The sequence below is a fragment of the Microtus ochrogaster genome, linkage group LG5 (genome assembly GCF_000317375.1).
Source record: "Microtus ochrogaster isolate Prairie Vole_2 linkage group LG5, MicOch1.0, whole genome shotgun sequence".
NCBI lineage: Eukaryota > Metazoa > Chordata > Mammalia > Rodentia > Cricetidae > Microtus > Microtus ochrogaster.
Window position 1 is genome coordinate 41,860,077 of NC_022031.1, and position 13,591 is coordinate 41,873,667.

General features: G+C 50.8%; 1 protein-coding gene across 1 annotated transcript in view; it reads right to left on the reverse strand.

Annotated features, from left to right (window-relative positions):
- Gabbr2 (gamma-aminobutyric acid type B receptor subunit 2) overlaps positions 1 to 13,591 on the reverse strand; it is a 344,134-nt gene that overhangs the window by 155,667 nt on the left and 174,876 nt on the right. The window contains exon 4 of the mRNA XM_013351873.2: positions 9,422 to 9,523. Coding sequence (XP_013207327.2) covers positions 9,422 to 9,523 — 102 coding nt within the window. The remainder of the gene's footprint in view (positions 1 to 9,421; positions 9,524 to 13,591) is intronic.

Sequence of the window (13,591 nt, forward strand, 5' to 3'; positions counted from 1 at the left end):
ACACACCATACACACACAGTACACATACACACCACACACACACACACACACACACACACACACACACACACACACACACAACACACTACAAGCTCCAGAGTCACATTTGTCACTGCCCAGTCCATGAGCCTCTTCCTGGAAGCCCAGAAGGTAAAAACTAAAATCCAGATAGGCAATGGCCCTATCTCTGACCAACTCTCTACCCTGTCGGGGCTGGAGCTCCTCTTCCTGATCTAAGGGCCTGGGCAGTTTAAGAAGTACTGGGAACAAGGCTTGATGAAGCAGGCTTGTAAATCTCAGCTAAGCAGGGGGCTCACACATTCAAAGTCACCCTGGGCTGTGTAGAGAGAGCCTGCCGTACAGCCTGCCTATCATGCATGAAGCCCAGGCTCAAATCCCGGTACTGAAAATGAAATAAGTAAGCTCAAGGCAAACGGAGGAGGAGCCGGGCCTGTCCCTGCAGATGAGAACGACAGAGTAGAGCTATGAACTCCAGAGAACAAGGCCATGACTGAGGGCATCTACTGGAAAATCCCGAGCTTTCATGACCCGATTCTTCTGGGGCTCCTGGAGTGAAGGTGGATGCGTGGGGACAGATGACAGTTTCCATGATCAATGGTCCCAGGTAAAACGCTTACACAGAGAGCTGCATTCCCACCCTAGCAGGCCACTGTTCCAGGGAGGGCATTTTGAACGAAGCAGCCATGGGATGCAGGTTGGAAGTGAGGAGCACTGCCTGGGTCCTCTCAGCTCCTCACAGCCAGAACCCTGCCTCAGGTGCCCAACTCCCAGAAGCCCCACAAGGACACAGGACATGTCCTAGCCCAGGATAGATGACCTTTCTTCTTTCTTGGTTCCATTGTCCAGACCGCCTTGTTTCCAGGATCCTTAAGGGACCTAAAAACCACACACTTCTGAATGGCCACCCAATCCACTGACTGATTTTAACTCCGGTTTGTGAGGGTCCTAACACAGGAAGAGCCCTCGAGCTCCATCTGGCTGGTAAGTGGAACCACAACCCTTTCCCAAGAGAGACACCATTGTCATGGCCACTTTGAGCAACAGAGTCTCAAAGGATTCAGCAGTGGATGTTGGTGTTACCCTGGATCCTAAGCTGCAGTAAGCATGGAAGTCCACAGTTACCCACTTTGTCCCTTCTCTGGGAAGCATCTGCAGCTGTATGGGGAAGACCACACTGTACACACGGCACTGGAAACAGCAGCCGTCAATAGGCAAGGGGAGAAAACATGTATGTGTATAGATACTAGATCTCCAGGGTGCCTGCTGGTGTTCTGAACTAACCCCCTTACGGCCTCATCCTGTTCTAGCCGTCTCCTGAGTATATACGCTCCATCAGCCTCTTTCACACAATCCCCAGCCTCTTAGTTAGGGTTTCTATTGCTGCAATGAAACTCCATGACTAAAACACAAGCAGGGGAGGGAAGGGTTTAGGTGGCCTACACTTAGTGTTACTGTTCATCAGTGAAGGAAGTCAGGACAGGAACTCAAACAGGGCAGGATCCCGGAGGAAGGAGCTGATGCAGAGGCCATGGAGGGGAGCTGCTTACTGGCTTGTTCATCATGGCTTCCTCAGCCCGCTTTCTTACAGAGCCCAGGACCCACCAGCCCAGGGATGCACACCAGCCCAGGGATGCACTACCCACAGTGGGCTGGGCCCTCCCACCATTGGCCACTAATTGAGACAATGCCTTACAGCTGGATCTCATGGAGGCATTTCCTCAACTGAGGCTCCTTCCTCTCTGATGACTCTAGTTTGTGTCAAGTTGACACACAAAACCAGCCAGTGGTATACTCCGGGCTCAGCTCCAGGGGACTTCAGCTCTGGATTCCAAAGCACACAGGTGGGAAGAGGTGGCATATGTTTCGATGCCAGCTAAGTGTGGTCCCAGAACCCCAGAGCTGGCTGCACATCCTGCCTAGAGCAAATCTTCCCAGGCCGAGTGAGACAACAACCCCCGCCCCAACTGGTCTGGGCTGCAGCACTCAGCATCAAGTCTATAGAATCACTTGTGGAAAGGCCAGGCAGAGCTGAGGCGAGGTCATGAGTGGCACATGCCATCGTGAGTCATGAAAAAGACAGACTGGACATGAGCACCCTGAGAGCCCAGCACAGCTTGACGGCCTTCTTGCCCCTGGAGTGTAGAGTCCTGCAAGGAAGGTCAGGGTCACCTGACACTGATTTCTAGGTCATCTGGAGTCTTCAGTAGGGCCCCTCTCTTAACCATGGGGCTTTCAAAATCCCAACAATACCACACACCTCCGTACTGAGAGGATGAGGTGACATGAGCCACCAAGCTAGTAGAAGCTTATCTGGCATGGCTGGAAGGACCAGCCGAGACTGTCTCTAAAGTCCTGGCTCAGACAGGCTGATCCCCTCCAGGATAAATACTCTCTTGTTTAACCAAAATTTGCCTTGGACCTTTCCTCCCCCTCTTACCAGACATACCCCTGAAGGCACAGAAGCAGGAAACATGTCCTCACATCCAGGAAGAGTATGGAAAGGGGACAGCCCACAGCAGCCTACAGGCGACGTGTGACATTTCTTTAACTCGTGTATATTTAGCTTTCCAATAATATATCTAGCTTCAGATAAAAATACTGCTCTTTCTTCTCCATGTCTCTGAGCAAAATTGGCCTTGGGGCCAATGCAGCATGGTTACTCTTTGGTTGTGCACCCCCAGGGCCCAGGCAAATCTATTTCCAGAGGTTGGCCCGGGTTTTCTGCCTGTAAGGATGTGGAGGTGGTTGGTTTAGGAAAAGGGAGATAGCCCCCATCAAGACCTTCCTGGACAGTCAGGGAAAGAAGTAACCAATCTTGGTTAGGGTTCTCCCATGGAGCAAAGGCCGGGAGGGTGCACTTCTACACTGTCTTAGCGTAGAGTAGAGGCCTCCCACAGACATGCGCATCCCAGTCCCAGAGTCTCTGGGGATGTAATGCCCCATGACATGAGATTCGAGCTTCAGGAGGCGCTCAGGCTGCTGGTGTGAAATGGGGCAGTGTCTTGGATGATTTGGGCAGGTACAGTATTATTACAAGGTGCTTACAAATGGGGATGAAGCCTGTGTGACAATAAGTGACTCTGAGGACAGAGGGGGAGGTCACTAGTCAGGGCACAGAGGCAATGCCCTCTGAATCATCCGAATGATTCGTAGTCTGGTAGCTTTGTTCCACCAGCCGTAGGGAATGCATGTCCCTCCCTGTGACCTGTGAGTGCCAAACCTGAAAGGGACTCTACCGTCCGCTCCTCTTTGGTGGGCCCTGAGATCTCTTGGCCACTGCTGACCTGCTGGTAGCTTTTCTGGCCTCTGCTGGTTCCCCCTCTGTGCTCCGTGAGCCACAGGAACGCTTCCCAGTGTTGGGCTATTTTTGTGATTCGCTCAAAAATAGGTTCCTCTTTTTAGAGTCAGAAACCTGGCTCCAGCAGGTGTACCGAGCCTTTTGACAGCGAGACTCGGTGATGTCATCTACAACATTCATCCTCGAGAACTGCACAACCTAGTTACAAAAAGAAACTGCAAAGAAAAACATCTCAGAACATTCTAAAAAGTCTACAGTTTTGTGTCAGTCATCACTCACAGCTGTCCTGGGTTGCATGCGGCCTGTGGGATGCAGGTAGAGTTCCCATGATGCATTGCTGGAGACCAGCCTTTCACAGGTATTTAAAGGCAAGGACTAGAACTTTCTGCCCAGCCTGGGCCTGTTGACTCTGTTGTCCTTCGTCTTTCCTCCCTTCCATAAGTGGAAGCCACAAAGCCACTGCCTTCCTGCTTTATTGCTGAGAAGGCTCATGAGGAGGAGCTTGCCTTTCACTCTGACTTTCCAGAACATTAAGAGACTACAGAAGAATCTTCCAGCCACTGAAGAGTAGATGGGCATGAAGCTGTGGTGGCTACAAGCCCTCCTGCTGCCTCACTCCTGTGTTGCAATCTCCATCAGCGCCTGCTGCATGGCCTCTGGTATGTGATAACTTGAGCTCAACTTGTAAAATGGAGATAATAACATTCCCAATAGAGGACCAGGTAGTAAATGGTCTAGGCTTCACGGGCAATTACTCTCTGTGACAATTACTCTGTCTTACGACTGTAGCACAAAAGCAGCCAAGAGCAGTGTTCTATATAAATGTGTTACAATAAAACTTTATTTATAAAACTGAATGGAGGGCCAGATTTGGCCCATCGGGCCATCGTTTGTTGGCTGCTACTGTTCAGTAACTGGGAGGATTAAAAGAATGAATAAATCTGTGAGAACAAAGCAAGTACTGGACAGTGTCTGTCCTGGGTATCAAAGCAGAAGCACAGGCCCGAGAAGACAGGCTGTGGTGAGGTTGGTGTCTGAAAAGCAGCCCAGAGATGCCTGGGCTTTCCTGGCAGTAGAACAGGCACAGGCTACCCCCTCCTCTAATGACCACACAGTGACTGATTGCCCTGTGTTCCCAAGGGCCACATGGAGCTCCCAGTTGCCTGGCTTCTCGTGGTTTTTCCAGGAACCTCCATGATTATTTCAGGATGGGACGTGCCATGGATTTATTTCTTGATTCTCATCACATTCTTGCTTAGTTGTTTCTGGGTTTCTAATATGACATCAGTCTTGGGAGAGCGAGGACCACCACAGGAGCATGTCTGAAAGATGGGGATGCCTGAGGCAGGGAGAGAAGTAAGTGCAGGCCTGTCTGATCCAAAGCCTGAGCCCAGCTTCTGTTTGGGATGAGGAAGAAATGTGTTCCATTGGGGGTGGGGAGGGGTTATGGTCGGTGAGGAGAGCACACTTAAACCAGTATTAAAACACAAGTGTCAGCTATGTAGGTAACTAAAAAGAGGGTGCTCTGTGTTCCCGCCCCGTCTCCTCTGGAGTCCTGCAGGTGGCTCTGCATTTCGTTAGTCTGCCACCTGCAGCTGGGACATCTCAGTGCTGTCCCCTCATCTGTAGCAGGCCTGTCCAGTGCCCGTTTCTTGACTGCCCTCTGGCAGGGTCCTGGACGCATTGTGGTAGACCTCTGCTCCGTCTTTTACACTTGGCATCTGCATCACTTTGTTCCAAATTGTGAGGAGAGGACACCGCGGTGTGTTCCACACTGCAGAAACTCAAGAGGCAGAGGCAGGATGACCACTCCTTCAAGACCGGGCTGGGCTACATAGATCTTATCTCAAAAACAAGAAACAAACAACCCTCCCACATGCCCCAACAGAAACATGCAAAAAGCACAATCTGGGGCCACTGGTGTTTTCATGGTGAAGCTGACTGGCTCGAATTTCTGGTCAGAACTTCTGTCTGCCCTGCAAAGGCCTGTTTGGAGTGTTCTGGTTACAGGCTTGTTTTCTGTTTGGACACACAGATCAGATTTTCTTTACTGCTGTCTTCCACGCTTTGGTAGCTTTGGGTCCCACTTACCACCATGCTGTCCAGAGGGTCATTCAGTGCGGGTTTATCTTAGGTGTCTCTGTCTACAATTTTAGGTTCTAGGTGGCGACAGAGAGCGTTTTTTTAGGGCCTCGCACTAGCAAGGCAAATGATCACCTTAGGCTCAGGTCACCTCAGCCTCCTTGGCTGGGAGACTTGGCTTGAGAAACCACCTCATTTAAAACTGTTCCTTCTCTTATGGAGACGAAGAGTTTGGTGCACGTTTTCTTACATTTCCCATTTCTCAGGCTCTGAGGGTGCAATCTGGATTTCACGTCCCTGGTATTGTTTGTTGTACGTGTTTCTGCATCCTGTGGGAAGCCGCATGCTCTTTCCCATCCATATCTCCATTCACAGCAGTTATATAGACTTATCTCTCTTTCCCCAGGTTCTATGTTCTCCACTTGGCTGTTTCTGTCTTGACCTCAGTTGTAAAGCGTGCTGTTGCTCCCGGCTGGCTCGCAGGATCAACTTCCAGAAGGTTTCCCGCTTGGCACATCACGTGAGCCTCACACAGTAATGTGTATGTCCCAGTTGCTCCATTAACCCTGGGGTTTCATGATGCAGAAAGGGTAGAGGGCATCCTGTGCTTGAGAACCTTGTGGGAAGTTTGACTCCCCTCCCCTCACCCCCACACCTCTGCCTAGATATTTGCAAGATTTATCCTTAGAGTTCGTACATCAAAACATTTGCTAAGATGTCATTAGGTGTTCTTTCCTATGCCAAAGTGGCTGGGAAGCAGAGACCAGCTACAGTTTTACGCTGCTGAGCTAACTGTGGGTTTTATAGCTCCCCGGTGGTTGAATGCTGGCAATTTCATGTGATCTGGGTTTGCTCCCTATAGTGTGTGTGTTTGGATGTGTGCGTGTTTGTGTATGAGTGAGCATTCATATATGTGTGCATGAGTGTTGAGGCCAGAGGTCAATCTTAGGCATTGTTCCTCCTGAGGAGCCTGGAGCTGTCCCATGAGACTGAGCAGCTGACCAGTGAGCCCCAGGGACCCAGTGGTCTCTCTCCTTGCCCCCAGCATTGGGGTTACAAGTGCACGCCACCATGCCGGGACTTTTATGTGGGATCCTGGGGACGGACCGCTGTCCTTTGCCTGTACTTCATCAATCTTTCCAGTTCCCCTTTCCTCGGTTGTCCCTATCCCCTTACTGCGGAATGTACCAGAAGCCAGATTCTGGCTGCCCCGTGAGCTGCTGCTGCTGCTGCTGCTGCTGCTGCTGCTGCTGCTGCTGGGGCGTCTCTCTTGGCTCTGCCTCCTGTCCTGGAGTCCTCTTAGCTCTCTTCTCCCGTCTCACGCCGTCATCTTTCCTCTCACTGGATTGATCCTGCCAGCCATTTCCTCTGAGTTCTGGAAGAGCGTCTCAAGTGCATCCTCCGCGCCATTGATTTTTTTTCCCCCTCTCGGCCCTGGCTCCACTCTCTGCTGCCTCTGCTGCAAATTCCTGTCCCATTATCTGGTGCGCAGCTTCTTCCCAGTCCTCTGCGTCCCGTCCCCGCTTCACTTAGCCCACACTAAAGCAGAGGCTGCCTTTCTTCCAGGCTCCCCAGAACTTCCTGCCTGTTCCCTTCTTCTGAGTGTTTTATCCCTATTGCTCAGTGGTCTTTACTGTCTAGACACTCACATACAGCTTACTGAGCAGTTAGGTTTGGCTGTAGGTGATGAGAAATGCTTCTGGAAGCTTCCCTTTTAATGGGAGGAGTGGGCGCTAGAAGGAGAAGGTGGATAGTCTGTCTAATGTCGTGGGCCATGCCCCACCCCAGAAGATAGGCTGAAAGCCCAGCACTCTGGAATGGGATCCCATGGGAAAACAGGGTCAGCAGCAGAGGGTGTGTTTTTTAAAAGCGGGATTCGGCTATAATGGAATGGGGTTGACTCTTAGTTCAGCTTGAGGAGTGTCCTAATGAGAGGCCAGTGTGGAAAAGGGAGGTGGGACCACAAGAGGTGGAGCTAGAACTTGGCAGCCACGGGCCAGGAGCTCCCAGGACTGTGGACACCAGAGGCTGATGGAAAGGTAAGCTTGGAGAGCTCACAGTGCCGCCCACACCCCAACTTCTGCCCCCACCCCAACCTCTAGAACCAGGCCAGAGAGTACACACTCCTACTACTAAGCCGCACCGTGCTGCAGCACAGTGAAATCAGCCCTAGGAAACCAACACGGATCTGGGTTTGTGAGCTGGAGATGGCCAGGAGAAAGGGCAGTGCCTCTGTTCTTGAGCCTCTGAGCTATGCACTGCTAGGATCTTTTCTCCCAACCTTGGCTGCACAGGGAGCTGGGGGCAGTGGGGCCAAGGCAGCACCAGACTCCAGATGGAATTCCAGCCCTCCACTTCCCCTGTGGGACTGAGAGGTTACCCAACCACTTTGACGCTCAGTGAAATTGATCTCAAAACCTCTTTGCCAGAGGACTTTGGGGAGCTCAAAAGAAGAAATGATGGGTAAGGGGTCGAGCCCTGGGGTTGTTGGTGGCCAGCCCTGTGTTGGTGACTAGTCAGGGGCTGGAGGCTGGAAAGGCAGGGTATTTGGGTTGCTGCTTTCAGCACTGTTTCCATTACGTCTTTTTTGAACTTGGTCGATGAGCAGAGCATCCTGTTCTGCCCTGGATCCTGAAACCTCAGCTCCGCACATGTGGTCTTTCCCTTAGAACTCAGCTGGGCCTTGGAGGCCAGAAGCTATTTCACGACCTGCTCTGGGGAGACATTCCACGTGTGACAGGACAAGACTGGCACAACAGAGCCTCCTTCCACACTGGCCTGAATCCTCCAGATTCCACGGGGCCCATCTAGAGCCTGCAACAGCATAGTCCTTGACAACATGGAGGGAAAGCTTGGGCAGTAGCAACCTGGGTTATTCCCAGGGGCTGGTCCTCATTTGCAGAGACTCCCAGGGTCAAAGTGTGACTCACAGGCTCTGTCTATTTTGGAGGATACCGGGAGATGTGCAGTTCTTCTGGGTCCCCTGGCTCCCCAGCTCTGAGCTCTGGATCCTCATCAGTGAAGTGGACAATCTTATGACCTATGATTTATAACTGCCATCTGCTGTGTCAAAGCAAACCTTGGACCCGTTTGAGTCAGAAAAGACGCCAGCAGTTGGCATGTGAGATCTTCATGTTGACAGCGTTACCCATGCCCAAGCGGGAATGGGAGGGGAAGAAAGAAGTCCATGGCTCTGAGGCCAGCTGCTTCCCTCCACACTCAGGAGAAGAGAGAGTCTCCTAGCTGAGTGCTCAGCTGTTGGGGACTGGCTGGAAGCTCTGTTTCCAGCCTCGGCATCACCCTGGTACTCCTGCTCCCGATGCCTTATGCTCTGTGAAGTTCTGATGCTTCCCTAGTAGAGCATGCCTGCTACCCTTGGCCCTGCAGCTCTCCTTCCCTGCAGCCTGCAGCTCCTTAGAGGCAGGACTGATCCCTTCCCCTGGTGGCAGGAGTCACTTCTCCCTCCTTTGCCCTAGATCCTTCATTTCCCTTGAGAGTGGACCTTCTTGGTCATGCTGTGACCGACCCGAGAACAGGGGTGGGCACAATTATATCTGGGGGCCCAGGAGAGGGACCAGCATCTTGTAGGGGTTGGAGTTTGCAGCAGACAGTGAAAGGAAGACATATTTACAAGGGGGAACCTCAAGTTGCCTCCCTCCATCCCTAGAGTGGCTGACGCTGGGGAGGATCAGGAGATGGGCTCTCAGTCCTAACAGCAATGCTTCGGGATGGACCAGATAGCTCCTGGCTCCCGCCCCTTTGCAAGAGACAAGACATGGGTGGGTGCCCTACTTGTCATTCAAACATGGCTGAAATAGCCATACAAGTTCCAGTGGCACAGAACCTGGCTATCAGTGAGCTAATAAGCCATGGGGAAGCTCAAGGAGGCTGACTCCTGAGGTCTGAGAGGTCAGAAGGGAGAGTTGGCTCTGAGGCCTATACTGAAGTCAAGGCTGGGACAGAGCATGTGGACCCCCACACCCAGGTGCATCATTGTCCCTAGTGACAGGAGGCACCTACCTTGAGCTTTTTGACGCTGGTGCAGGGATCGTTGGAGAAGCTCTCTGTGTCTGAGATCTCGATGTCCTCCCCGTACAAAACCCCGGTCAGGTCATTCCTCACCTGTGGACAGAGACAAATCAAGAGCTCAGGCGGGCTGTTGTCAGGAAGGCCCATTCATCAGGGTTGGCCAAACTGGGGAGCGATTTTCCCCACTCCTCTAAGAGAAAGAAGGGAGCACCACCCTGTGATACTAGGACATGACTCCAGGCTGGGGCTGCTCAGCCTGCTCTCAGAGTTCCCACAAGAGGCAAAGTGAAGAGATGGCGTGGCAGCACCCCGTGCTGCCGGGCCAGGATCAGGCTGTCTGTTTATGTTTTGCAGTATAAGCTCCAGTATGTCTTTCTGTTGCGGTGAAGACATAGCCAAGGCTCTCAGAGAGACAATACAGGACAGAGTACGGAAGGAAACAGTGGTACCTGACCATGAGGTTCTGACCTACGGGTTGGGCATGTGCCTACAAGGCAGGGGGCTGCCAACTGCCACGTCATCATGTCAGCCAGTGAGGAAAGACATCAGGACTTTCAGGGGGACTGTGGCACCCTAGAAACTACATGTCCTAAGGGCAATCACTGCTGTTCCACTGCCATGCTGGAAATGGCCCCAGGATACTTTGGGGGAAGAAATCAGAAATCCTGGCTTTTCCTATATAAAAGCCCCTATAATTTCTCGTGTTGATTTTTGTTTAAAGTTTGGATTGAACGGAACAAAGATGGAGAGTGAATCTAGCTGGAAGCCATAGCTGGGTGCCCCTGATGTGCAACAATGGACCCAATACAATAGGGCTAATAAGATGAGTGGCTGGGACCCAGCTTGTGTCTTGATGTTTCTGGTCTTGTTTGTGACCCTTGTCCCCTGAGTGTGACATTCCTCTCTCTGAGCCTAAGAGGAGAGGATTCTGAAGAGCATGTCTTGCTCACCCCACTGGGATGGTCACTATCAGAACTGACAGCAACAAGTGTTTGTGAGGATGAGAAAGCACCTGGGACCCTTGGGAACCATGTCTGGGAATGCGTGGTGGTTCAAGATTCTGGGAAACAGAATGGCAGTGTCTCAGAAAAGCAAACACTGATTACCATCTGCTCCAGCAACCCCACTCCTGGGAATAGTTCCCACAAGAAATGACAGCAGGGACCTGTCATGTCCACTCATTCTGTCAGCCGCTTTCTCAGCATCATGTCAAAGTATCAACAGAGCAGCTGAAATGAGGGAGATTTTTTTTATCTTATTTTTAATATTTTTATTTATCTATCATCTATCTATCTATCTATCTATCTATCTATCTATCTATCTATCTATCTATCTATCATCTATCGTGTGTGTGTGTGTGTGTGTGTGTGTGTGTGTGTCTGTGTGTGAATACATGCCACATATGTGTGGTTGCCCGTAGAGATATTCTGGAGTTAGAGTTACAGATGGTTGTGAGCTGCCAAACATGGGTCCTGGGAAATGAACTCAGGTTCTCTAGAAGTATGGCAAGCACTCTTAACCACTGGTTCATCTCTGCAGCCCCAAGGAAGTGTTTGTTTTGGCTCACAGTCTGAGAGGACACAGTCCATCGTGGCAGAAAATGATGAAGGAGTTCATGGCGGTGGTGTGTGCAGTCAGGAATTCTCGCATCTCAACAAACCAGGAGAGCTCAGGCCAGAACTGGAGCCAGGTTACAACCCTCAGGGCCAGGCCCCCAGTGACCCACTTCCTCCAGTGAGGCCCCGTCTCCTAAAGGTTCCCTAAATGGCACTGTGAATGGGGGACCGAGGAGTCAAACACAGGAGCCAATGGGGGATATTTTACCTTCCAACTGTAACAGCCTTGTTCACAGGATATTATTCACAATAGCCCCGAAGTAGAAGCAACCCAGGAGCCTGTTGCTGGATGGACACCATAAACACATGGTGTGCACACACAGTGTGATACACTAGTCAACTTTCAAAAAGATTGAGATTCCGTGTCTGTTACAGCATGGCTGTCTTAGAGTTCCTATTGATGTGTAGAGACACTATGACTATAGCAATTCTTATAAAGGAAAACATTTAACTGGGGTTGCTTATAGTTTCAGAGGCTTAGTCCATTGTCATCACAGTGAGACGCGGTGGTGTGATGGCAGATATGGCGTTGGAAAAAAAGATGAAAGTTCTACATTTTGATCTGCAGGAAACAGAAAGTGACCTGTCTCTATACTGAGCATAGCTTGACCATAGGAGACCTCAGAGTGCATCCTGACAATGACAAACTTCCTCCAACAAGGTCACATTTACTCCAACAAAGCCATACCTCCTAATAATGCCACTCCTCTAAGAGCTTATAGGGGTCAATGACATCCAAACTATCACTATGAATTAATCTAAGAAAGGCAGATGCAAAAAGACAATTATACAAGGTATTTGGAATAGGCAAATTCCTAGAGACAGGAGTGGAACAGTCACTGGGAGTAGGCAGATAGAACAGAATTTGGTGCCTAATGGGCTCAGAGCCTCAGTTTAGGGTGGTACAAAGGTTCATGGGAAGAATAACATGGCAGTTACACAGCTTGTGAAGTCCCTTGTCATTGATGGGCACGTACAGATGGCCAAGGTGTTCTGTATACTTTACCCCAATAAAAATAGACCTTCTGAGCTGAGCAGTGGTGATGAATGCCTTCAATCCCAGCACTTTGGGGGCAAAGGCAAGCGGATATTTGTGAGTTTGAGGCCAGCCTGGTCTATAGACAGCTCTAGGGCAGCCAGGGCTGTTACACAGAGAAACCCTGTCTCTAAAAAACAAAACAAAACAAAACAAAAACAGACACAATAGATATCTTATGTTAACATTCAGAAGATCCATGTAAAGCAAACATCAATATGTTGTTTTGGATAATCTGGCCCTGAATGCCACTGGCCATCAGGAAGCCACCACAAAGAAGGGGAGCAAGCATGCCAGTGGGAGCCACCATGTTTTATTTCCTTGGGAGAGGGATGTAGATGGTTATTTGTGAGATCCTCTTGACGGTCCTGGGTGTTTATTTTATTCTATGGTCTTTTGGATGCTTGAGACATTTTGCAAAAGGAAGAAGCACTCTGCTACTTCCACAAGTGGGCCCATCTCTGTGTTGTCTGACTGCGTAGGGGGGGGGGCACCAGCTGGCTGGCAGTACAAATCAGTGGGCTCACCCAGGGGCGGGCACTGTCAAGACCCAGCTCTCCGTGTGTCACTCACGTTTGGTGAGGTGACCCAACTTCCTTTGAACCTCTGTCTTCTCACCTGAAAATAGAGGCAGCTGGCAAATGGCTCACTGCCTGGGTTCCAGGCTCATCTTGGAGCCGTGGAACGGCTTTGCACACTGTGGAGTTCTGTACACTGCTTAAAAGTGAGAAAGGATCCCGTGGTTGAGGTGTCTGTGAGTATGTCAGGGCAGGTGTGAGAACCTGTATCATATTTTGCTTGATAAACAAACAAATCCACCCTAAAGGCAGTATTCTCCTGCCTCCGATTTCATCCACATGCAACCGAGGGGAGACTCCCGGTCTGATGATCTTTCCACAGTCCTGCCTGCTGCCGTGGAGAAGGCTCAAGTGCCCGGTTCGCACTGCTAGCCACTAGCATGGCTTCAGCTCCTTGTTTGCACTCGGCTCGGGTATTTATTCTGATGGACATATGAGGGTGGCAAGCAAAGGAAATCCACCCTAGAGCACAGGAAAGAAGGGGTGTAAGGAACCACCCCACCCTGGCGTGGGGACTGCAAGACGCTCTGCTTAGTCCCCAGACATCCAGGTTTGCCCTGAACCTGCAGGTTCTCCGGGATAATGGGGCCAGTGTCTGAGCTGTTTGCTCTAGTCTGCGAGTCTCCGATTCTATGATCCTTTTCGCTTCTATTTAATAAAAGCAAGAACATGCTCTTCTGGGAAAGTAAGAGCCCTTCATTCCCGGGAAGATAAAACGGAGATGCTGATTGATGCATGATGGCGCGGGTGAGTTCAAAACTGAGAGCTGGAAAACCACGGACGAGCAGAGCACATGTCTCAGAGGCCCAGGACACTGGAAGCTCAGCTGTGCCTGGGATTATGTGGTTGCTGCTCCCTGCACAGTGTGAGGGTGTTCTACCAAATCTCTCTCTCTCTCTCTCTCTCTCTCTCTCTCTCTCTCTCTCTCTCT